We start from the raw sequence: 26,459 nt of genomic DNA, 5'->3' as shown, positions 1-26,459 counted from the left end.
TACTACTACTACTACTATTACTACTACTACTACTACCACTAGTACTACCACTATTACTACTACCACTACTACCACTATTACTACTACTACTACTATTACTACTTCTTCTTCTACTACCACTACTACCACTATTACTACTACTACTACTATTACTACTTCTTCTTCTACTACCACTACTACCACTATTACTACTACTAATACTACTACTACTACTACTACTACTACCACTAGTACTACCACTATTACTACTACCACTACTACCACTATTACTACTACTACTACTATTACTACTTCTTCTTCTACTACCACTACTACTAATACTACTACTACTATTACTACTACTACCACTAGTACTACCACTATTACTACTACCACTATTACTACTACCACTACTACCACTATTACTACTACTACTACTATTACTACTTCTTCTTCTACTACCACTACTACCACTATTACTACTACTACTACTATTACTACTTCTTCTTCTACTACCACTACTACCACTATTACTACTACTACTACTACTACTACTATTACTACTACTACTATTACCACTAGTACTACCACTATTACTACTACCACTACTACCACTATTACTACTACTACTACTATTACTACTTCTTCTTCTACTACCACTACTACCACTATTACTACTACTACTACTATTACTACTTCTTCTTCTACTACCACTACTACCACTATTACTACTACTAATACTACTACTACTACTACTACTACTACCACTAGTACTACCACTATTACTACTACCACTACTACCACTATTACTACTACTACTACTATTACTACTTCTTCTTCTACTACCACTACTACCACTATTACTACTACTAATACTACTACTACTATTACTACTACTACCACTAGTACTACCACTATTACTACTACCACTATTACTACTACTACTACTACCACTAGTACTACCACTATTACTACTACTACTACTACCACTATTACTACTACTACTACTATTACTACTTCTTCTTCTACTACCACTACTACCACTATTACTACTACTACTACTACCACTATTACTACTACTACTACTATTACTACTTCTTCTTCTACTACCACTACTACCACTATTACTACTACTACTACTACCACTATTACTACTACTACTACTACTACCACTATTACTACTACTACTACTACCACTATTACTACTACTACTACTATTACTACTCTTTCTACTGCTACTGCTATTACTACTACTATCAATTCTACTACTGCTCCTATATCTTCAACTACTACTACTACACTTCTTCTTCTACTGCTATTCTTCTAGTACTACTTTTTTTTTTACTGCTACTGCTATTACTATCAATTATACAACTACTATTTCGACTACTACTACTACTACTACTACAACTATTATAACTTTATACTACCTCTACTACTAGTACGACTTCTACTTTCACTACTATTACTTCTTTATAGTTATTATTGTATTAGTTTAAGATGTTTCATTAATGTGTTTAAGATTAACTTAAGTATTTGCGTATTAATATTTGCTTGAATTAAAAAAAAAAAAAAAACCAAAACAAACAAACAAACAAAAAACCCAAAACCTTTTGATGAGGAATACAAAATGTAAAAAGTGCCTTATTATTATTATTATTATTATTATTACTCAAACCAGTAATACATTTGCAGCAAATTACAAGGGGGTAAGTGTAGTAGGATGTAATTGTCCTTCCTCTCTATAGCGTGTATGAAAGTATTATTTATGATAAAAGCTTCATTAAAACACAGGACCTTTGTCTCTCTACACTCGAGTCTGTTCATTTTATTTACCTCCTCTATCTGGACATCGTCCATTACGTCTGGTCGCCAAGGCAACTGAACACAGCTGGTCGCGCCTCCTTCTTCAATCCAGCCAATCGGGACAGGACATGGGCGTGGCTAAAACCCTCCCAACACCCTGCTGCTTTATCTGTCAAGCCCGTACAGGTTCATTCGTGACTGTAGGGGAAAACAAAACCCAGAACCGGAGGAAAGATTTCACCTCCAAACACAGGCTGAAGATAAATTATACACAATGAAGCGTTAAGAGGAGAGAATTTGTTGTTTGGAAAGAAAGAAACAGCCATCTTTGTGCAGTGTGTTCTTCTTCTTCTTCTTCTTCTTCTTCTCTTCTTCCAGGAACAGCTCGAGCGCACCTTCTTATCAGTTGAGGAAGGTGAGAAGTAATAATAATAATATTAATATTAATAATAATAATAATAATAAAAGACTGTCTTTGTTTCCTCTAATGTTCACTTCCGGTTGACACCGGCTGTCGGCTTCTGTCAGGTTCTGTTGAATATATTGCTTGATTTGAGTGAACTCTGGTTGTAGATGTGTTAATGATGAATGTAATTAGTGGCACTTCACCTGTTCATGGTTCATTCACCTGCCTAAAGAGTTCTTTAGAGAAGAAATACCACTGAGTAATGGATATGGATATGTTTAGGGTCAGAAAGATGGCTTTGACACTAAATATTATGCACATGAACCAGCATGCATTATATACTTATTATTATTATTATTATTATTATTATTATTATTATACTTAAATGTGACAGGTTCAAGGAGTCAAAAGTAGCCTGTTACTGTCATTGTGTTTTCTTCCGATAAATCTCAGTTCGAGACTTCCCAAGCGAAACAACAACAAATGAACAACAAATGCAACAGTATAAGAGTACAAAAACCACACAAGTGCAGAATACGGTATTGTTTTGTTTTGTTTCTTGGTGCAGGATGAACAACACGTAATAACACACCGTACCCGCTTCATATTTGCTTTAGAGAGCCTAAAACCAACAAAGCGACAACGATTAACGTCTGTAAACAGGACACGAGGTGCTCTGAAGTCAGCGTTTCAGGTCGGAAGGCTCGATTAAAGGTTAAAATTAAAATTATAATACGATGATGTCGAATAATTCACTTTTCTACGGTAGTACGGAGTACGGTGAGTATCATCAGGCCCTAGTGCTGTTATAGCTGCATTGCTACTTCCTGTAATAAGGATTTTTAACTTTGCTTTTTCACTCATAGTTTGTTTATATTGTATCGTTGTATTGTTATACATAGCCTGCATTTGAATACTGGAAACTGATTGGCTCTCATGTTTTATGATGCAACACATCATACAACACGCGTTTATGAACTCAGCTTTTTCCTTTTTTTTTTTTTTAACCAAGCCTGAAGATGCGTTCATGTGTATATATTTTTTTCCCCGCTAGCCACGCCCAGGCAGACTGCAATTAACGAAGACATCCAGTTCAGTGTGAATTTTGGTGGTCGTGAATGTGTAACCGTGGCAACATCATTAAACATAAGCAAATCGCCAATAATATAGAGATACTAGTATTCGTGTTGGTGTTTTTTTTTTGTTTTTTTTTGTTTTTTTTACACGCGATATCTGTATCACGATATCTGTATCTGGCCCCGTTTTATAGCTTTGAGTGCAAAAGTTTGTGCCCCCCTCGTCGTCCTTGCTTCACTGTAATGCGAAAGCTGAATGCACAAGAACAGAATAAGGGAAAAAGTAAAAAAAAAAAAAAAAGTAGAATTGGTAAGGAGTTAAAACAAATAAAAGAAAAGAAATAATAATAATAAAATAATATTAAAATGAAAACCATTTCAAAAGAGTTACATACAAATGAAATGAAACTGTAAAGAAACTTTTTTTTTTTACCGTACATTCACTGAACACGACAAAGTCACACGTTATACAGCCTTAGATATGATCTAATCTGAACATCTTAAATGTTTGCACCCCATGTACATACTCTAGTGAGGAGCCTTATTAACATGTCTTATTTAAATTAGAGGTGGGGAAAAAACTAAGCCGCTATATTTTGACATTTCTTCCTGAAAAGGTCTTTCTGAGAAATAAAAAGCAGAACAAACACCAGTATTTAGTTGATATCATACAGCACACTTTCGTTCAATGCCTCGGTTTGGTTGTTGTTGTTGTCGTTTTTTAGGGAGCGCAAACTTTTGCAATCATCTGAAACAATCTCAGGCTCTGTGTTCTTTATTCTCCGCTTATCTTAATTCGCTCAGACAGACGGCGCGTGTCATGTGAAACGTCTTGCACATGGCCCATCGATGCACTGGTCATCGTTTATTTCCTCGTGTTTGCAGGGTGAGGTGGAGAAGGTGATGTCTGAGCTCCAGTTAATGTGTCACTTCGCTTCATATTGCAGTCTGGCACCGACGCTGAACGTTCATGGGCGAAGTCGATCACGATGCTCCGTCACGTCATGACTGCCCTCATCTGACCTCATGCTCTCTCTCTCTCTCTCTCTCTCTCTCTCTCTCTCTCTCTCGCGCGCTCTCTTCATCGCTCTTGGAATATCAAAGAATCATTTATTTCTCGCCTTATTTTTTTCCCTTTCCGCATCAGTGCGAAGCGAGTCTGTTCTCATCGCTTTACTTCCTGCAGGACTGATCTTGACAGTAAAATCGTCCATTGTGGTGTCCTGATATTGGTGAGGAACTCACTAGAGAGCAGAAGTGCTCGCGTTCTCCACCGGTCCTCAGGTTCATCGCACGCTGCAATGCAATATATTTTCTGAATGATTTTTTTGTCCTTTTATCTTCTGGCAGTTTTTACGTTCATTTCTAGTTAGTTTTTTCATCGAAACATCCACAACACGTCATCAGCAGGGAATAAACGCACAGCTTGACCTCCGACTGCTATGAAGCGCTGATACTGGAGACTCCTTCCACAAATGTTACATAAACAATTTCCTCCTGTCTCTCTGTAGGAGCGATGGAGGGTTGGGGTGGATTTCGGACGCTGCAGTGCTACGTGGTCAGCTCTCAGGTGCTGGGCGTGGTTTGCGTGGTGCTCACGGGGGTGTGGATGGGCCACTACCACGGGGGCTACGCCTGGGACAGCTCGCAACAGCAGTTTAACGTGCACCCGCTCTGCATGGTCATGGGCCTCGTCTTCCTGTATGGAGACGGTAAGACGGCAGAGAAACGTTAATGTTGGTGTTTTGACTGAAAACGAAAGACATCAGCAGAACGTCCATTTTGTGGAAACATCTTTTTTTTTTTTTGCTGAGGCGTTCCTTTAAGAAAAAAAGGCTTAGCCCATGTACCGTGTCCTGCATTAATATTGGCACCCTTTGGTAAATATGAGTAAAGAAGGCTGTGAAAAATTGTCTTCATTGTTTAACCTTTTGATCTTTTGTTAAAAAAAAAAGACAAAAATACTCTGCTCTCATGGATATCAAACAATTACAAACACAACACAGGTTTGTCAAAAAAATATTTGTTAAATATAGGTGTGCAACAATTATTTGCACCCTTTGAGTCAATAATTTGTGCTAGCTCCCTCTGCCAAGATAACAGCTCTGAGTCTTCTCCTATAACGCTGATGAGGTTGGAGAATACATGGTGAGGGATCTGAGAGCGTTCCTCCATACAGAACCTCTCCAGATCCTTCACATTTCGAGGTCCACGCTGGTGGACTCTCCTCTTCAGTTCACCCCACAGGTTTTCTATGGGGTTCAGGTCAGGGGACTGGGAGGGTCATGGCAGGACCTTGATTTTGTGGTCAGTAAACCATTTCTGTGTTGATTTTGATGTATGTTTTGGACCCAGACCCAAAACATTAAAGATCCTCCTCCATATTTAACCGTGGGCATGAGGTACTTTTCCATATGACTACCTCTCTGTGTGCTCCAAAACCACCTCTGGTGTTTATTACCAAAAAGCTCTATTCTGGCTTCATCTGACCGTAGAAACCGATCCCATTTGAAGTTCCAGTAGTGTCGGCACACTGAAGACGCTCGAGTTTGTTTTTGGATGAGAGTAGAGGCTTTTTTCTTCAAACCCTTCCAAACAACTTGTGGTGATGTCGGTGACTTCAGATTGTAGTTTTGGAGACTTTCTGACCCCGAGACACAACTAACTTCTGTAATTGTCCAGCTGTGATCCTTGCAGATTTTTTGTCCACTCGAACCGTCCTCTTCACAGTGCGTTGAGACGATACAGACACACGTCTAATTCCAGGTCGATTCATAACATTTCCAGTTAACTGGAACTTCTTCATTATTGCCCTGATGGTGAAATGGACATTTTCAATGCTTGTGCTATTTTCTTATAGCCACGCCCCATTGTGTGAAGCTCAACAACCTTTTGCCGCACATCACAGCTACATTCCTCGCTCTTACCCATTGTGATGAGTGACAAAGGGAATTTGGCCTGTGTGTTACGTCATATTTATACCCCTGTGAAACAGGAAGTCACGGTTGAACAGTTTCCTGTTCCTAGTCACTCAAGTGTACTAAAATAATTTGAAATATCAATGGGAATATATATTTTTCTCATATGAATTCATAGGGGTACCAATAATTGTCGCACACCTATATTGAACAACGATGTATTTTTTTTTTTTTGATAAACCCGTGTTGTGTTTGTAATTGTTTGACATCCATGAGAGTAGAGTATTTTTGTGAATTTTTTGAACAAAAGATCAACAGGTTAAACAATAACAAAGACAATTTTTCACAGCCTTCTTTGCTCATATTTCCCAAGGGTGCCAATATTAGTGGAGGGCGCTGTACTTTCCCGGATTAAGGGTCAAGGGAGTGTAGTTGGATTTAGGATTCTGCCCTAGTTACTGATTGGCATGTGCAGGGGAATCACATGTACACGGAAATCTGTCTCACAAAAACTAGCACATTCTGAAGTAAGATCATTTGACAGGCAGGAAGAGCCAAAGTACAAAGAAGGAGATTACTGCTTTGAGAATTCGAGACAATCAACCGATCGAACAAATAAAATCAATGAATGATGATTTTTATTTGTGCTTTTCTTTCTTTTTTCTTCTTCTTGATACTGAAGAGAAAAGTGGCTAAACTTCCTTCCTTATTATTGCTTCTCTTCTCTTCTCACTTTCTTTCCCTTCTTCTCACCCTGTCATCATTTGTCCCCAGCACTTGAAAACAGTGTTTAAAAATATATCTGCTCCGACACACACACACACACACACACACACACACACTCACACACACACAAACGCTACAATTTATTACAGACTGGCCCTCTCAGAAATCTGCCCTCTGAGGGTTTGACACATTAACTGCACGAGTTCTCGTCCGAGTTTTGCTGCGGCACCGGACGAGGCGAAAAGCTCAGATCTTTGGAAAGATCCAAAGAATGTTTTGGCTTTCGGCCGTGCTGGCGTATCGAAAAGGGCTGAGCTGGCTTATTGAAACACGAGTCTGGCTCCAGTACCAGACCGAGGTGCTGCTAAGGATTTGCATGTGTTGGCTAGGAGAGCAGAAACGTGCTTAAAAAGCAGGAGGTTTAAACTGGGAGACTTTTATTCTGACAGAGGTTCTAGGTTCTAATCGAATCACTGCTACACATCCACTCTCGGGGGTTTTTTTTTTCCTGTGCAAATCTTATTTGTGTGTATGTGTGTGGGGGTTGGGGGGGGGCTACATACGAGCTGCTTTTGGGATCATCACTGAATAAGCTCCGCGGCTTTGTAAATGGCTAAGGCAGCTATCGTTAGCGATGAACAAATTGTGGCAGCGCAGAGTTTTGACCGTGTATATTGGCAGCTGTTTAATAAATCTGTGGGGAAAAAAATAAAGAAATAAAGAAAAATGGATTGGTCCAGCTGTAGAGCGTCGGACCAGGCCCTATAGATCCGCCTGTAATCTGAAACAGACTTTGTGGCTTTGTGTACGAAACCTGTAATTAGGGAATTTATCGTTTGTCCACGAGGCAGCGAATTGAACCCCTGGCAGAACCAGACGCCTTCTGCTCAGCTAATCTGTTCAGCCGTCACTCGGGCAATTCGATTAGGACGCCGAACCTGAAAGGTCATTGCACCATTAAAGGTTCGATCATTCCAGAGTGACACGGTTAAGAACAACCCCGAGGGCAGCTGTGCACCCGAGAGACGTGTCGAACGTGCTCGTCCCTCAGGTGCGGCTTGGGAAGATTAGATTGTCGCAGTACGGGGCCACACGGAAACGCTCATTTTGGCTAGAGCGGTAGAGACTACCTGTTATCAGAGTTTATTATTATCATCATCATCATCATCATCACGATCATCATTATCATAATCCGAAGTGCTTCCTTGTAGTAGATTTCACTCTGTTAGTAGTGTTAAAGGGGTACACCTCTGTTTTTTAATATAATCTCTGTCTACGCTACAGTATCTCTACTGGATATATGATTACCACTGACTAAAGAAAAGAAAAGGAGCACACTAAGAAAAGAGCAGAAAACCTTTTTTTTCTTCTTCTTCTTCTTTGCTCAAAACTTACTTATAATGGAAATCTAAGGGCAGTTGTTGCGTTGTTCGGATATGTTCGTAAAGCTCTAAAATCATTTTAATCGGTTCTTTCGGAGATTTTCCAGAGGAGAGAACGTGCGTTCATGTTACCGGTACACGTGTGGCTCCGGTGGCGTACGGATACGACGAACCCTTTAAACGTGAAATAACCGGAACTACTTTTTACTCTGTAGTTTATGCAGTAAAACGGCATAAAACCAGCTGTGATGAGATTTTCCCTCACCTCCAGCTCACCCCCACGTCGTTACTGTTGGAGTTTTGAACTCATGATACAAAGTCCCATAGTTTAAAGGTTTATGAACAGCATTTAACATCTGCCCTTAGACTTCTATTACAGGTGAGTTTGGAGTAACTGTTTTTTTTTGTTGTTGTTGTTGTTTTTAATCTCAGTCCAGAAGAGAAAATGTATCGTGATTCCTATAATCATACAAACACGACAAAGATTAGGCTGGAAAACACTGGACTACTCCTTTAACAGATGAGAGATATGTAATTTTCCCACGTTCACCGGCGTGGTTGGAGTCTAACCCTGCTGCCCCCTCTTATCACACTCCTGGTAGGCGTGCTGGTGTACCGTGTGTTCAGGAACGAGAGTAAGCGCTCGGTGAAGATCCTCCACGCTCTGATACACATGATGGCCCTTGTTATCAGCATTGTGGGTAAGTTCTGTCCACATTTCCGTACGCACAGGAATAAACTGGCCTTTGTGTGTTTGTCTGTTACTGTAGACTTCCTGCTCTGTTTCATGGCCGTAATAAACCTGAAAGGTAGTAAAGGTGAAGGCAGTGTAATGGTGTCGCATGACTCTTTCTTCAGGTCTGGTGGCCGTGTTTGATGTCCATAATAAAGCCGGCTTCCCTAACATGACCTCTCTGCATAGCTGGTGTGGCATGCTTACCTTCATCCTCTTCCTCATGCAGGTGAGCCACACCTGCCTAACCTGCACCTGAGCCCTCACACACCTGGCTCTCAGGCTCACCTACACCTCAACTACCCCAACACCTGGGCTTTTAATACCTACCTACATCTCAACTACCCCACACCTGGCCTTTTTAATCTTTACTTCCACCTGAACTACCCCACACCTGGCCTTTTAATCCTTACCTACACCTGAACTACCCCACACCTGGCCTTTTAATCCTTACCTACACCTGAACTACCCCACACCTGGCCTTTTAATCCTTACCTACACCTGAACTATCCCACACCTGGCCTTTTAATCCTTACTTCCAATGGAACTACCCCACACCTGGCCTTTTAATCCTTACCTACACCTGAACTACCCCACACCTGGCCTTTTAATCCTTACCTACACCTGAACTACCCCATACCTGGCCTTTTAATCCTTACTTCCACCTGAACTACCCCACACCTGGCCCTTTAATCCTTACCTACACCTGAACTACCCCATACCTGGCCTTTTAATCCTTACCTACACCTGAACTACCCCATACCTGGCCTTTTAATCCTTACCTACACCTGAACTACATCACACCTGGCCTTTTAATCCTTACCTACACCTGAACTACATCACACCTGGCCTTTTAATCCTTACCTACACCTGAACTACCCCACACCTGGCCTTTTAATCCTTACCTACACCTGAACTACCCCACACCTGGCCTTTTAATCCTTACTTCCACCTGAACTACCCCACACCTGGCCCTTTAATCCTTACCTACACCTGAACTACCCCATACCTGGCCTTTTAATCCTTACCTACACCTGAACTACCCCACACCTGGCCTTTTAATCCTTACCTACACCTGAACTACTCCACACCTGGCCTTTTAATCCTTACTTCCAACGGAACTACCCCACACCTGGCCTTTTTAATCCTTACCTACACCTGAACTACCCCACACCTGGCCTTTTTAATCCTTACCTACACCTGAACTACCCCACACCTGGCCTTTTAATCCTTACTTCCAACGGAATTACCCCACGCCTGGCCTTTTAATCCTTAGCTACACCTGAACTACCCCACACCTGGCCTTTTTAATCCTTACCTACACCTGAACTACCCCACACCTGGCCTTTTCAATCCTTACCTACACCTGAACTACCCCACACCTGGCTTTTCAGTTATCACCTCCACCTGAACTAGACCTGAACTACCCCACACCTAGCATTTCAGTCGTACACCTGAACATGCATCGCTGGCTTTCTTCTGAAAACACAGTTTATGCTAAAACTAAAACTAACCCGTTCCAGTTCACGTTCATCAGTTTTATTGTGCTGCGTGTTAGAATCCCGACTCTGATTTCCTGTGCAGTGGCTGCTGGGATTGGGCTTCTTCCTGTTTCCTTGGGCATCAACAGTGCTACGGAGATGGTATCTGCCACTGCATGTATTCTTTGGCCTGGTGCTCCTGGCCATGGCGGTGGGTTCCTCGCTCATGGGCATCTCCGAGAAAGCGATCTTCAGCGGCCTGTGAGTACCGCGGCTGATGTTTGCGCGTTCCCCGCTCTTACGGCAGAGACGGAGTGCGTTACAAGAGTGTGCCATAGGATTTTTAAAATCTCAGACTCAGACCATCCGTTTATTCTACAGCGGGCATGTTCTAGGCAGAATTCGTAGCAATTCAGCGTCTTACACATTTCGCGCTCGTCCAGCTGCATCTGTTGCGTAATCTGTTTATTCTCATTTAGATTTATGACAGGATTTGTATCCAGTCACTAATAGCGGCAGGCTTTACGAAGCCGAAGAGCTTGTTTCGAGCAGCATGAGTCATCAGAGCCTAGTGAAAGCTCCAGAAAATGCACGATGGTGTCGAGAGCCTCTTGGCTGGAGGTCGTCAGGATGATGAGTCACTCCAAAAACGTGACTCACCGCGATTCACTGATTTGTGAGCGGACGGATATCGGAGACAAAGCGATGCGGCGTTCGGAAAGGTTGAAAAAAAAAGCGAACGGTTTAATCCTTCGTAACTTTTTTTTTTTTTTACCGAAGCGCTTTTGTAAAAGGAGAAATGGAGAAAAAGAAAGGAAATAAAAACACCCATCTCTGCAGGTGTTTCAACGAAACTAGCATTTGTTTTTCAGTCTAGGAAACAATTCGCATGCACTCGCGTAAATAATTGGCACTCTCTGACGCCGTACAACCAAAACAGTTTACAGATCGTCGACCAAAGCGATTACATAGCTAAAGCTAGCTAGCGTCACTACCAGCTGCACAGCTTACTACACCGAAACTACGTCCGTTTAGCGATACTTGGTTCGAATTTACGAGCGACGATCGTTCGTTCATCCTTCCTTCTTCTGCCATTATTCTCTTCTTCTGAAGAGAATATCTCCATTAATAGTTTGCTGTAAACAATTTTCTGACCTCGAGTAGGTTCCTAGCCGTTTCCAACAAATCAGACAGAAGCAGGTACGCATCCTGTGCATGCTGGGGAAAAAAAATATCAGGACGACACGTCGTACTATTTATCCATTTCGGTTACGTTGAAAAGCAACTCGCTTCCTCTTTCTTTCTTTCTCTCTTTTTGAAACGACAAAGCATGGAAATCTACAACGGTAAATATAACTGAAAATGGATAAAAAGCAAATCGCCTAATAAATGGAATACATAAACAAAAAAAAAAACAATGACTGGAATATCGCTGTGGTATTAGATTAATAAAATACTTCTAGATGGTAACATGAACTCCACACCACACCGTCACTCATTATTCTCCCACGCCAGCGTGACATGGAGTGTTTTATTCTTCAGTACTTCAGGAAGAACGAAAAGAGCGTACGCGTATTCGATTTCCAGTTACGCTCGGGGTAAAAGAGGAAAAAACTTTCTTATCTAAAATGAAAGCTAGGCAAAGCGATAAAGTACTAATACTGCGGTGCTTCTCTGATTGTGACCCAGGCCACCGTTCGCTCCCGAGGAGGTTCTGGCCAACATGCTCGGCCTGCTGCTGGTGTGTTTCGGGGTGCTCGTGGGCTACGTGGTGACCAGAGAAGAGTTCAGACGACCGCCGAACCCCGAGGAAGAGGCTCTGTCTATCCACTTCAGCACTCTGAGCGAGGACTCCAGGCCCAGCATGCCTTAACACAGCGCCGACGCTTCAACACTCATCCTCCGCTTTAGTCTCCAGCCTCCTTATTCCGTTTTAACCTCTCTTCACTTCCCCCCTGTGTGTGTGCGTGCGTGTGTGCGTATGTGTGTGTGTGTGTGTTCAGTAACAGAAAGCCGGGGTCATCGTCTCATCTCGGCCGTATCCTACGGATGAACGTATCCACGGCGAAACGAGTTTCGGATTCGAGTACGTAAAAAGATTTCTCGGTCTTCGTGTTTTGTATCAAAATAGCGAGTTAGGAGAAAGATTCCAAACTTGATTTGATTCCAAACCTGCAGGATGTACGCTTTTGTATCTCCACCCGTTTTCTTCCACGCAAATAACACGATGAGAATTCAGGCCTGCGTCCCAAACTGCATTTTTATGGATGAAATACGATGACCAAAATAGCACCGAAACCACAGGTATGCTAGCAAACCGTTTATTAGGGACGGAACGCGGTTTAAGACGTGTCCGAAGTCTTCAGGACTCTGTTCGCGGTTAACGTCGTGCCTTCGGGATTACAGAAGCGTTACGGGAACGTAAGCTCTGTAGTTAATGAAACGATCGACTCGGTCGATGCTTTCAAAGGCATACGCTAGAGAGGAACGCGTAACGCTAGCTAACAGCTAGCCGAACACGCTACCTGAAATAGAGCTGCGAATAGAACGACACATCAGAAGGAAGGAAAAATATACAGTACTGTGCAAACGTTTTTTTTTTTTTTTAGTACAACTAGAAAACTCTTTTCTCATTTTTTTTTTTAAACGCAGACTTTGTCGGAGATGTTTTTATTTGACGACTTCTACATTATCGAGTTGGTACAAGAACAGTTCCGATTCCCAAACGTTAGTTTTCCAGCACAAGATTAAACGTTACGGGAAAAAAACCAAAAAAACGTTCGTACGACAGTAAAGAAAGCAGAGTATTGAGTCGTAAGAGAGACTTTTCAGACGTAAAACGTAACGAAGGGTTTCGCCGAGAAAGTAAGACACGAGCGCGACGGTCAAAGTCTCCAGAAGAACCGCGTCTGGTTCTGCAAGACGCTCGGTAACACCGGCAGCTCCTTCCCTTATAAACCTGCACACGTTCTACCTGAGATTACTTTATTTATTTATTTATTTATGTTTAAAGCAAAGGGTCGTCACACCACGTATCGCCTTTGTTTCATGTATACGGTTTACTGCTTTTTATAGTGTTTTTTTTTATTATTATTTTTAAATGGGGAAACATTTCAGGTCATTATCTTTGCGCTGCAGCCTTTCTTTGCGTGCGCCTAAAACTTTTGCACAGTACTGTATACGCTGACGCTTCGAATGCCCGACTCTCACCCAAGTGCATCTGAGTTTAAAATCCTTGAAGCACAGAAAAACACACCGGAAGCACTTGATAGACTAGACGTCCGAGGCCGTTACGTTAAAATGACATACGTATTGAGCGATTTGAAATATAGATACTAACAAAGAGCCAAATTCTGATTACCGTACTCTTACCTTATCCGTCCCAGCGCTTTTAAAATGCATAAAAACACACCAAAAACACACCAAAAACACCTGCTAGCCAACAGTTTTGCGGATAAATAAGCACAGATCTATCAAAATCACACACACCAGGAGTGAACCGAAGAATCCTGTCCAAGTTTAAACCACCTACAACTGGCCGAATTCCCCGGTGAGAACATATCCACCCTTCTCCAGGTTCCCGTCAGATTAGAGGTCAAGAGGCCTTACCTGTTTAGCAGGAAAAATCAAAACCACCATCAATAATATGCGACCGGTTCACTCGTTCACGTCTGTTCGATTCGTTTACATTCTCTCTCTCGCTCTCTCCCGATTGGCCGCAGCACACACCAGTCATGCTGCAGCAGGACGTTCGACGTGTCCGAGCTCAGGATCATCAGATTATACGGTGGTTTTTCTTCTCCCCTGACTCAATAACCATGTTGGTTTTTTGTTTGTTTGTTTGTTTGTTTTTTTCTTTTCATTTTAATAAAAGAAATCCCTCTGTATAGTAGTTTAAATTTAAATGCGTGAAGAATTTTAAAAGCGCTCCAAAAATGTGCGGAAATTCAGAAACCATTTTCAAGTGAGACTCAAGACACCGAGGTTCCGGACCTGTCGTCTTTAGATGTCTGAATTTCATCCTCGTATGAAGTTTCTTCTTCATGACACGCTCGGAAATGTTCAGAAAGTTTAAAAAAAAAAAAAAAAAGTCTTGAGAAGGTCTTGGAATTATTTAATTTTTTATTTTGTTTTAAATGAGGAAAGCTTAGAAACCCTGTTAAATTATCAGACATACACAGAGGTATTTTGTATGTCCGTGACACAAAGTACAGTTTGATCAGAATGTGTGTCGATATCAGACAACGTGGTGACATCTGGTAAAAAAAGAAAAAGAAAAAAAAAGCTGAGGGTACTGGACCACATTGTGTTTGAAGCCCTAATTACTATAAAGGCCTTTGAATATAATTCCCTGCAAGAACTTTCTAGATGTCCAGAGTAAGCTCGAGTCTGTTCTAATACCGCAGAAATAGTGAAATAATTATAATTACACATCCACGTCATGTTGTCTTTACAGTAATGAGGCTTCAGCTGTTCAGGTAAAAACCACTGAGCTCGTAATTACCGGTTGGGAACTCGTAATTTTCCGAAAGCTGTAATTTGACGCCGATACGGTACGTTATAAACAAACGACCAAAAAAACCAAACAAAAATGCTAGCGGCTTCTAGAGTTAGACGTTAGCTAGTTAGTAATGTAATGTTAAATCAGGAGTTTAACTTGAATTATTTATACAAAATGAGGTTTTTTTTATCATTAGTTATAACTATCAAAGTATAGTCTGATGAATCGGTTTAACTCGTAGCATTCACGTTCGATCTTACACCAGCGAAGGACGCCACACACGTCCGAAACCACGCCCTTTCCACGCCGTTTCGCAGTCAGTTTGGAATCCGAATGTACGCTCGTGATATCCCACGACGCACTGCGATCGCGTCCAGGATCGTGTCCGAATGAAGTTCCGTAGAGGAAGCAAAGCCACCCATAATGATTATCTGTACAGTCGAGGCCATTGATGCACCGTATCCACTGTGACGCCATAGAACCAAGTCATTTTCAAGTCCCTATTCGCTACACAGTGCACTGTTTAGTAGCCACATCCCACAATGCACCGCTTAACGGGTCGGGGCCGAATGATGTACGCTGGAGAGAGTAGAGAATACCCAGAATGCATCGCCTTGGACGTTTGTATGGTTTGACACGTGGCCTCGTTGATGATCTAAATATGATGGTACATTATATCGGTCTAGTATTGATATTATTTGAACAGAACGTTTAAATCATTACTGTGTTTTACTATATCTGCCCGTACATTTATTAGAAATCACACAACGGGGATTGTTTGTATGTGGAGGTTTAACGACGTCGCGAGAAACAAACGAAGCAGGAGTGTCTGAGCTATTCCCGACTGAGAAAAGCAGATTCATCACTTTAACCTGGGTTTCAAACATCATTATTATTATTATCATCATTATTATTATTATTATTGACTGCATGAAACTCAACAGAGGCTGCTGTGCAACACTTTCTAACATCGCCTCCGTGTGTTCACTGAAAGGTATTACATGATGCATCTTATTGCATATTCCTTACCAAGGTGTTTTTATGTAGAACCCCTGACCTGAAGGAGTCTCCAGTGTCAGCGCTTTTGTAACAGTCTGAGGTAAAGCTGTAACTTTAAATCTTCCGACGTCTTTGTAAGAAAACAAGCGGCGTATTTACTTATTTTTTTGTCACAATAACTTCAAGAGTGGATGAAAGAAAGGCTCGTGAGGGAACGACCGTTTATATCTGCCATAAGCTACGTTTATATTTAAAGCAGCTAAAACGTAACGTAAAAACTTGTTTCTTGGACATGCCACAACATTAAAAGTAGCTATAAATGGATAAAATGTACCACGTGCCATTCTTTGATGATAATTTTTTTTTTATTTTTGTCAAACTGCTGTGGAAAAAGAGGAATAAAAGACTCCGGGCTGAACGGATGATGAAATGTGTGTTAGGAGCAGTTTGTGTAGTTTTTGTACGTTTTATGGCCACACCCACCACCACATTGAAACTGTGCACACCTTATGTCGCCTTTTATGGGGGAAAGGGGGCGGGGCTTGCACGGGGGTGGAGGGACGGGTGTCGTCAGCTCATTTCACAGGCAGAAAAGTAAAATCCCTTTACTTTTTATTTTTATTTATTTATTTTTTTTAGATATGTTTAAAATGATATCTTTCCAAAGCTCTGGAAGCATTACGCAATTTCAAACTGCACCCGGTATGGTCAATAATTCTGTGCCTCGGTTAATATTTCTTACTGTCATATCAAGCGGAAATATTTCTGCAATATTTACACACGGAAAGCTAGAAGCTGCGGACGCACACCACGGCAACCCGAGTAAACGTTATTGCCATGTCAAAGGAAATTTTTTCTCTGTTTACCGCAAGCCCTGACCCACAAAACGTGAAAGAAAAAAAAAAAAAATCGAGATGTCATTATTTCAACATAGCGTTTTGTTATTTTCACTTCACAACTCTTTATTTCAAGAGCATGCCATGATTTCGACGTAAAACCTTCCTATTTTGACTTATTTATCGTTATTTCAGGTCATCTTGTTATTTAGACTCAATATTTAACACCCCGCAACAGTTTATTGAATATTAGCTTATGATTCTTATTCAGTGTGCCATTTCCCAGATAGAATTAAACCAGAGGTTGATTTAGATTATTTTAAGTATTCTTAATTCAATGAACTGTGTTCAGTATTCATAAAACAAATATATATATATATATATATATATATATATATATATATATATATATATATAAAATGTCGAAATAATGAGATATTAAGTTGAAATAGCACAATATCTTTAAATAATAAGACTTGATAATACGATGAAATAAGATATTAAAATAGAGGAGTTGTTAAGGAGATATGATAATAATAACATAATAACATAATAATCATAATAACAGGATGTAATGTAGGATGTAATAGTAATGTAATGTAGGATGTGTAATGTAGGATGTAATAGTCATAATAACAGGATGTAATGAACGGAATATGGAATTATAATCTAATAGTCTTTAGTACTAAATGATGATTATATGTGTCATTGATTTCTGTCGGTGCTGTTGCTGTTAAAGTTAGTGTCGAAACCAAAAGCACACACACACACACACACACACACACACACGCGCGCACAATTCGACAGGCTAAAATCAATGTTGCAGCTTTAATACTGAGTTCTGAACCGTCAGTACTGTGTTGTAGGTCTGGGCGATACGCCAAAAATATCCTATCATATATCACGATGTTTGAGGACTTTTCAACCGTACACGATGCGCATCACGCTTTATAATTTAGCTAACAAACTGTCTGCAAAACAGTATTAAATAATCAACATAAAACCGAGTTGGACTTTTCTTTAACGCCGACAAAGACAAAAGAAGATTACGTTTAAAAAAAAAAAAAAAAAAAAAGAAGAAGATAATTACGTCAAATCAGAAGCATCCATTCAGTACCATTTAATTTGTAATCTATTATTAAAAAGATAAAAAATATATCTGCATACCGACGATACCTCGGAAATCGCGTAATCGTTTAAGGCAATATCGCTGTATTATAATACGGATGTATCGCCCAGGCCTACCGTGTTGGTGTTGTTTGCGGTGGACTGTTAGCTAATCACACGGTTACGTACTGGGTGTATCGCCTCGGCACGGTCACTTCTCCTACACGTTACTCATTAATCCTTCTTATCACATGTTAAACAGGAATACTTCAGTGTTTCTCACCCTAATCTCTATCCGCTGGATCAGTAGTGTGTGTGTGTGTGTGTGTGTGTGTGTGTGTGTGTGTGTTTACCAATGAGCAGAATGTCATCGACTGAGAAAGAAAAGAAATCCAAACTCACTTATAAATAATGAAGGTCTAAGGTAAGGGCAGCTGTTGAATTCAGTCCAAAAAAAAACCAAAACAACAAAAAAAAGGTGTTTTTGTCGAATATTAAGCCGGTTGTGTTTGTTCATGAAATCTGTTTACTTCACCCAGTCAGACACGGGACGCTTTCAGAAGGAAAATAAATTGTGGAAAAGCGTCAAGAAAGACTTTGTTTTTTTTTTGGTCATAGCTTTTCAGGATATGCTTTTAAACTTATGACCAATCACAAGTTGGGGGAGGGGCAAGGGAAAAAAAAACAAAAAAACAGACAAACATAGAAGACAACGTGTCTGTGGAAAAAGACAGCGAGCGAAGGTGATGTATTTCATTTCATCGGCTTTATCGAGAATAATGAATCGAATCCAGCGCACAAGCTCGGCCTAGTTAGTTAGCCGGCACTAGCTAGAAACGGTAAGGGCGTTCGTTGTCATGGTTACAACGCGTACAACGTGTGAGTTGGAAGTATAGAGGATTTCTGGTTTTCCTCAGTTCAGGGAAACACGTTGAAATTCCCCGTCAGAGGTAATCGCACGCACATATCACGGGTTCAGGGGACAGAGATTAAGAATAAATAAATAAATAAATAAATAAATAAAACCGCTGGAGTATTCCTTTAACGTGGAATCTGTTTTTCTTTCTTACTTTTTTTAAACCTGTATCAAGATTAAATGCGTAAATGTACCTGGAATAAAACAAGACTCATCGCAGCCACTAATCGTTTCCCCCCGAGGGAGTTTCTTTGAATTCTTAAATTAGTACATTATTTTCTCCTTTACATACAGTTGATTGTACAGTTTACAATCGTGGAACAGGATTAAAAATGCATTCATGTTTCTGAAACCGTTTTTTTTTTCTTCTTCTTTTCTCTCTCTGCTTTTACTCCAACTTAAAAACCCATGTACAGAGAATTCCACTAATAGCAAAGCCTAGATTTCAACAAAATACAACTCAAACATTATAAAATTGAAATAAAACTTAAAAAAAAAAAAAAAAAAAACTGTGTGGGGAAAAAATGTGGGAATCAGGGAAATGATTGAAGCACAGTCCTTCCCTCGCTTTCTATTTTATATATGTATATATATATATATATATATATATATATATATATATATATATATATGAAAACTCACACACACACACACACACACACACACACACGTTAATGTGTGCATCAGCAAAGAGCATGCATTCTAATTAAGCATAATTTGTACAATCATTTACACGTCAACCTTTAAAAAAAAAAGGGTTTTCAGCACATTAGAAAGAAAAAACAAACACCTTTTTTTTTTTTTCAACAGCAGTCGAAAATGATTGGCTAAAACAGAGGACGCGAAGATTCCCGTCCTGTGAGCGTACAAAGGGAAACGGTGCTGAAAGGAAAGAAGGGGAAACAGAAAGATGATTGAACACACAGCGTAATCAAGTGTTTTAATGGAAACCCTTCCAAATGGTTAAAAATCTCTTTAAAAAAAAAAAAAAAAAAAAATTTAAAAAATGAGGAAATAAATACAACGCGAGAGGATGAATAACCTTTTTGTGAAAGCGTGAGAAATTACGTGAGAGATCTGGAAAAGCGTGTAAAACTGTAAAGAATCCTCTCCTTTCGAACAGAAGCGACCTTGTCCTCTCCCAAATGAAAAAAAAAATCTTTCACGCGCTAATAACGTTTCTGTTTGTACGTTTGAGATCACGCTCCTGAATGTTGCAGCACCTCCTGAAGTCCGGAAACCACAGCACAGCATTTTAAACCATCGAGGAAATGGCCCTTAAAGCAGATAAGAAAAATAATAATAAAAATTCACATTACTGACGTATCAGGAAGAAGAAAGCGGAGCACGACGGCACCAAGAGCAAAATAAAGTATGTATATATATGTATATATATATAATTTTGTACAAACATAACTTAAATTGATAAATATTCCCTATTTCCTGTCCTTACTTTAGATATGTACACGTTGATTTGGGATCACCTTTTACAGCCATATATACAGAAGAGGCTTCAGGAAAGCTTCAGGTCAAGGACAGAGCCTGGAAGCATAACGGCTCGTTCGAACAATTCCCCTAGAGGTACGAGGGGAACGAAATTTAGACTGCTCTCCTAAGGTGCAGGATTTTGGACAAATTGTGCACTTGACACAGTGTGAAAATGTTGTAATGCATTATGTAGGCAGGCGGCATCACTAAGGCCTTGCAAAACATTCGGACTTAGGACCCTGACATACCAAGCCAATGTCAAAAAATCTCGCGAACACACTTGGACAGCCAAAATAGCTTTTCTTATCAGCAGGGGGCGATAGTCTGTATTCAAATTCAAAATTCCAGTGAAGCCAGAAGAAGATGAAGCCTGGTATTCCACGTATGTTGTACCAGAATAAGTACCTATATATATACCGGTCATGCCCTACTACAGTATTTAGTCCAGGAGTATGAATTTTATTTAACTTAACACACTAGCCTAGCTATCATTTTGACATCGCCTTAAACCTGGTTAAATGATCTTGCTTTGTTTCTTTGGTGCAAACGGGGGTAGAGCAGATTTAAAAAAAAAAAAATTCTTTCTTTCCCTTTAACAATTTGCTCGGCTGAGCAGCCAATCAAACAGCTTTCTCCGGCTCGCCGACCATTATTCAACACTTAAAACCACAGCGTACATAATTTGGAGGTTTGCGTATAGCCTGCTTACAAGCTCGCACGGTCTCTGTCGTTTTTCAAGACTTCCAGTACTGCAGGGGGCGCTATTAAAATTTCGTGGCGATTTATCTGACTACAGTACAAAGATGGCTGCTCTTCAAATTCATCCATCTCGTGAGGAATTAGTTTGGCCACGCCTCGTTTGTAGCGAGCGTAGCGTGTTTGTCCGTGCAGTTTGCCCAGCTGCCATGTGCACGACACAACGAGCGCTGTTTGTTTGCTTTGCAGTTACGCCACATTTTCTTGTAGCAGCCAGCCAAATGTTGTCTCCCCATGAAGTATGCGGAGGCATTTAATCAGTCGGCTAACGCGAACTGTGTGTGAAATGCAGTAAAAACTAAGGGCAACGGATAGCTTGGTGTGTCAGGAGTAAATGCTGGCTGTTGAAAAGCTCTCTTCCACCACTTCCTACAAATCGCAATTTATACCGATGCAATTTTAGGGTTAAATCGCCACATGTGTTTGCACAAGTCCTGCATATTGGACGCATTATGCTCTGTAATACTCTGCCTAAATAACAAAGCCTAAGGTGACCACTGATGAAATGTCCCTTTTCTGAAAATCACATGGGGTCAGACTATCTGTATTATCTATCATCCCTACTATTATCCCGTATTGCCGCATCTCTAGCTAGCATACAGCAGTTATGGTGGCCCACTCCAATTGTGGCTCCTGAAGCGTCCTGCGTGGATCCTGATCCCAAAGCAGATGCTTTCTACAACATCTTCATTCAGGTCCATATATTCAGTTTTAAGATGGGATTACATCAAAGTGAGGGGGAAAACCACATGAGTCCTTGTCCATATTTACAAGGTGTGCCTCAAACATTGGACTCAACAAAGGGCCTCTTTGGTTTGATAGGAGAGGAAGGGCCTTGGCGCTCCCCATGTCCCACCTGTCTGTAGTCACTGTCCTGATAGGCCTGTGAGACCGGCAGCGTTCGCGCCACCTTAACGTCTGGGTACGTAGGTCCCTGACTCACCCGGCCTGCGTTATCTGGCCGATAGTAGTCGTCCTCCACTAGGTGTCCGTTGTGGGCGTTGTTGGTGCGATTGTAGTAGGCAAGGTGCCCATAGGTCATGTTGCCAGGTGACGTGGCAGGGCTGGAGACCACAGTGTCTAAAGACGACACGGCCCAAGTGCGCGATGAAGAGGAAGAGGACGAAGGTTGCTGAAGAAACTGTTGAGTCCGCGCTGTCTTGTCTATGATGCCCATGAAGGGCGTGCTGCGTGCCCGCATAGCCTCGCCTGGGTATGTCCCCCCTAAAAGTCGCATATCAGTGCCTTGTGGTGGAGAAACTGGTGACAGGTCATCGCTGTATCCGCCCTCGTACGCCAGCTTCAGTGGGATCTCCATTTGTTGTGCTGAAGCCGAGGGCCGGAAGCCTGGACCTAAGTTAGAGGTGGATCCTGCTGCCAGACTGCTGCTGGAGGGTGAGAAGCGCAGGCCAGTGCTCTGAGAGTGGATGAGTGGCCGTGGTGTAGGGCCAGTGGCACTTAGTGGGCGCCGGAGACCGTGAGGGTGCTCAGGTGATGATAACTGAGGCTGGCGCTCAATTTCATGTGGCTGCACAGGATAATAAGCAGCTGACTGGCTGCGGCTGATCTGCGGTGGAATGTGACCATAACGAGGGCCTGCGATGCTGGGCCTGTATGCATGTGAGGGCCTCTGAGGGAGCTCATCTTCTATGTACACACTGCCCTGAATTTGCAGTGGGCTTGAGTAGGCCACCTCCCCAAGCTCGTCAACATCCCCAGGAACGTGTCCCCTCATGGACTGGGCCACGTGAGAGTAAGTGCTGGAGTGGACCGAGCCACTGGTCTGATTTGTGCGGACGATCTGGGCCTTGGCTGGCTGCAGCCACTGGGTTTGCTGCTGCAGTGAGCGCTGGCTGCCCATTTTAGCCAGCGGCGATTTGGGCCTGCCGGAAAGCGCCTCTTGTTGATAGCGGTTTGTGCTGACAGAGGCAGACTGTGGTCTGTAGATGGCTGCATTCTCGGAGGTGTAGGCTCCACGACGTAAAGGTGAGGGAGGGGGGCTGAAGTGGTAGGATGAGGAGGAGGAAGAAGAGGAAGCTTGATGGGCCGGGGAGGTGTGAGGGGGGCTTGGACGATAGTGGGAGGTCTGGTGAGTTGGAGAGAGCGACGGAGAGGTGGACTGGTAACCCTGGCGGGTCGGAGAGGACATGGAAGGAGGACTGGGTCGCAGATCGTAGGCCTGGCCCATGGATGCACTTCCAGAAAGGTAGGGCAAATGGCTTGGGGAAGGTGGCATGTTCTGAATGACAGGCAGACCTGAAGGACTGGAACGTGGCTCGGCAGTCACAGCTAGTGGAAGACCATCCAAGTCCTGCTCCAGGTAATCTTCCTCCTCTTCAAACAGGTCCTGCACTGGCTCCATGTCAGACAAGCGGGGCTCCAGCGGAGGAGGATGCGGCGCCATTGGCGGGGCTTGCTCATGAGGAGGGGAAGGAGGCGGATCCAGCTGCTGTTGCTCAGCGACTTGGCGACACTCCTCCTCCACACGCTGCAGCAGACGCTGGATCTCGCGGTTATTGGGACACAGGCGTATGGCTTCACTCAGGTCCTCCAGGGCTGCGTGGAACTGCCTACACACACACACAGAGAGAGAGAGAGAGAGACAGAGAGAGAGAGAGAGAGAGAGAGAGAGACAGATGTGTTATGTGTGATGAGGAGATAACTAAAAAAAACTAATAGACATTTATGTTTATGTGCAAAGTTTAGAGCTCTCTGCTACCTGCAAAGTGCAAATAAAACCATGCTCATCTTCCCCTCAACCAACCCCAGTCCCTCTGTTTGAAACTATATAGGCCTCCTGAATTGCATTTTAAAGGCCCCTGTGAAACATCTCGAGAGCTGTGATTTGATGAAAGTATTTTCTTTTGGAACGGGCGTTCAGAGTGACGACATGTTGCAGTGCTTGACTGAATTACATAACAGCCAGCATAGTTTGAGATACATTATAACCCCAAAACTGAACAAACTGGACAGTGAACTAGCAAAATATGTTGAACGGCCAGGAGTTACACGAGAGCCTTTTTTCAACGACGGACAATTTCTCACCGCCGACTTCAGCCACGCCTCTCAACAAAATCTTGGATTAAGAGACTGTTCGGTATGAGGTCGACCGTCAGTGGTTCCGGGACCGAAGGACAGCCACAGGGTCATCACTGACAGGCATCTGAATTTTAAGTTCAGGGCACTTTACAGGACACTTTATGGAAAAGAGGTGAGGCCTATTCATTCTGTCCTGCATGCAAGTGGAAATTATTTCTGGGCCAGAAATCGAAATCAGAATATTAAACTAAAATCCTGAAATGAAGAAACTAATGAGGGCATCCACTGCAGGGCAATATTACGTATAACAGCTTTTAATTTTTCCTGTCATTATTACAGCTCTAGAAACACTTACAGGTGTTACAAACTGCACCTTTAAAATGCTGGGGGAAAAAAAACCAAAAAAACCACTGCACCCTTCTCAACCGAACACTGGACCACAGTCCAACAACGGAGCTGTGGCAGGTAACGTTCTGTGTGTGTTGTTAATCGTGAAAATAATCTGAAAATGTTGAAATAAAGATGTGATGTGACAGATGGAAAGTCTGCAGAATAAAAAAATAATGTTGAAATGTAGGAAAACGAGCCTCCTTATCCTAAGAGTAACGCTACCCGGGTGAGATTTCACCTCATTACTGAGATTACTAGATTAGATTCAAGTAGGAGGTTTAGGTCCCAGCGCCCTTCCTGATTGTTGCTACGGTTACCTGCTGCTGCGTTTGGCGCGGGCTCGTGCGTAAAAGGCCTCATAGGATTTGGGTTTCAACTCTAGAGCTCTGGAGGCAAACTCCTCCGCCATGCCAAAGTCCTGCAAGCAACAACAGGGCCGACAGTCATACACAGAGCCGTTCACATGGAGGCATGTAGGGATAGTCACATGCATACACACATGCACACACGCACACATATACATACATACATACATACATACATACATGGTTTGATATGAACACACACATTCAGAACATACATATGATAATTTGACATCATGGACACACTCATTATGAACTGCATCAACTTAACCCCAAAATAGCGAAGTACCCTCACATACACCGATATAAGGGACTGAACACACACACACACACACACACACACACACTTACAGACTCTATAAAGCAATATTTTCATCCCCACCAGGGGGTGCTTTTAACACAGTGACTTTTATATCTGCCCAGACTATTGCGACAATACTAAGTCTGTTGTGTCTAAATCTATCTAAAAATAATCTCAAGACAGACTACATCCCTTCTTTTACACAGGGCTGAAAAAAAAAAACAAAAAAAGGGTGGTTGGGATGAAAAGTGATGATGTTGGTCAGATGTCGCCATAATTACATCTGGAAAGACTGAATGAATTCAGCAGCATCACACCACTAACACCCAAACTTTTTAAAATCTCAGTGCCTGGGTAGGATTCTGCCTCACTTTTGCATGAAATTTCCAAATAAATGAGCGTAAATGTGCACAGATATTCTATAGCAGTACGGGTGGCACCGTGATATGAAATCACCCTTTATATCCATTAACAGAACTCAAATATGACTGGTCTCGCTTCGTTCTGCGTAAAAAAAATCGACACTCTCGAGACAGTTAATAATAGCTCGTTTACTAACGTTCATTTTGCGGCGGCAACGGGACAGGTTGAGCAGCAGGGAGACTTTAAGCTCACGGAAACTCTTCAGGTCCTCTGTGAAACCTTCGCGAGGGAACTTCTTCAGCGCGTACTGATAGCGCTGGGCTGCCTCCTTCACCTTTCCCTTCTGTTAGAGCACGAAACACTGCGGTTAGCATGTAAAGAGGGGAAGGAAGGACTGTAGACTGGAGGGAAGGAAGGAAGAAAGGAAAGAAGGAAGGTAGGCAGGCAGGTAGGTAAAACACAAGGTAGGAAGACGGGATGGAGGTTAGAACTGAGGTAGTTGCATGGGTAAAGGGCAAGGTAGGAAGAAGGGATGGAAGTGAGGAAGAAAGGCATGTGGGCAGGTATGAAGGGAAGAAGAACGGAAAGACGAACCTAGGTAGGTAAGTAAGAAGAGTGAGAGAGATGGTTTGCAGGTCAGGTAGCTACTGTAAGAAGGAAGAAAGAAAACCGGGTAACATGGTAGGGAGGTAAGATGGTAGGCACGGGAAAGACGGAAGTAGTGAATTAGGTAAAAATAAAAGAGCAAAGGAAGGAAGGAAAGAAGTTAAGAGACAAAGAAAGGTAGGTAGGAAGGAAAAAAGAAAGGTAGAAAGCAATGTATATAGGTAAGATAGACAAAAGGGGGTAGAAGAACAAGGGGAAGGACGTTCTAAAGAGGTAGGTGAAAAGACA

At 42.0% G+C, this 26,459-nt stretch overlaps 2 protein-coding genes across 9 annotated transcripts in view; one reads left to right on the top strand and one right to left on the bottom strand.

The window, feature by feature from the left end:
- The first annotated feature begins 1,976 nt into the window (after window positions 1-1,976).
- On the top strand, window positions 1,977-16,430 carry LOC128600566 (transmembrane ascorbate-dependent reductase CYB561). Of its 5 annotated transcripts, XM_053613137.1 has the most exons (7): window positions 1,977-2,200; window positions 2,760-2,885; window positions 4,779-4,979; window positions 8,896-8,994; window positions 9,152-9,255; window positions 10,611-10,768; window positions 12,197-16,430. In XM_053613137.1, exons 3-7 carry the CDS (start codon window positions 4,784-4,786, stop codon window positions 12,378-12,380), a joined length of 741 nt encoding a protein of 246 aa, XP_053469112.1. In that variant the 5' UTR covers window positions 1,977-2,200; window positions 2,760-2,885; window positions 4,779-4,783; the 3' UTR covers window positions 12,381-16,430. The 5 variants fall into 5 exon arrangements, with proteins under 5 accessions (XP_053469112.1, XP_053469110.1, XP_053469113.1 ...); XM_053613135.1 differs by lacking the exon at window positions 2,760-2,885; XM_053613138.1 differs by lacking the exon at window positions 2,760-2,885 and having other exon boundaries at window positions 2,169-2,207.
- Window positions 16,431-20,230: 3,800 nt separating this feature from the next.
- The window catches only part of tanc2a (tetratricopeptide repeat, ankyrin repeat and coiled-coil containing 2a), a 131,477-nt gene continuing 125,248 nt past the window's right edge, over window positions 20,231-26,459 (bottom strand). For 2 of the 4 annotated variants that reach the window (XM_053613353.1, XM_053613354.1), the window contains 3 exons: window positions 25,762-25,908; window positions 24,857-24,957; window positions 20,231-23,680 (listed from right to left, as the gene is read on the bottom strand). In XM_053613353.1, the coding sequence (XP_053469328.1) occupies window positions 21,892-23,680; window positions 24,857-24,957; window positions 25,762-25,908 (2,037 nt within the window). In that variant the 3' untranslated portion in view covers window positions 20,231-21,891. The remainder of the gene's footprint in view (window positions 23,681-24,856; window positions 24,958-25,761; window positions 25,909-26,459) is intronic. The other 2 variants (XM_053613351.1, XM_053613352.1) reach the window with 1 other exon arrangement.

The sequence above is a fragment of the Ictalurus furcatus genome, chromosome 24 (genome assembly GCF_023375685.1).
Source record: "Ictalurus furcatus strain D&B chromosome 24, Billie_1.0, whole genome shotgun sequence".
NCBI classification, from domain to species: domain Eukaryota; kingdom Metazoa; phylum Chordata; class Actinopteri; order Siluriformes; family Ictaluridae; genus Ictalurus; species Ictalurus furcatus.
Note: the sequence above shows the minus strand (reverse complement) of the source record. Positions and strands in the feature narration are given on the sequence as shown.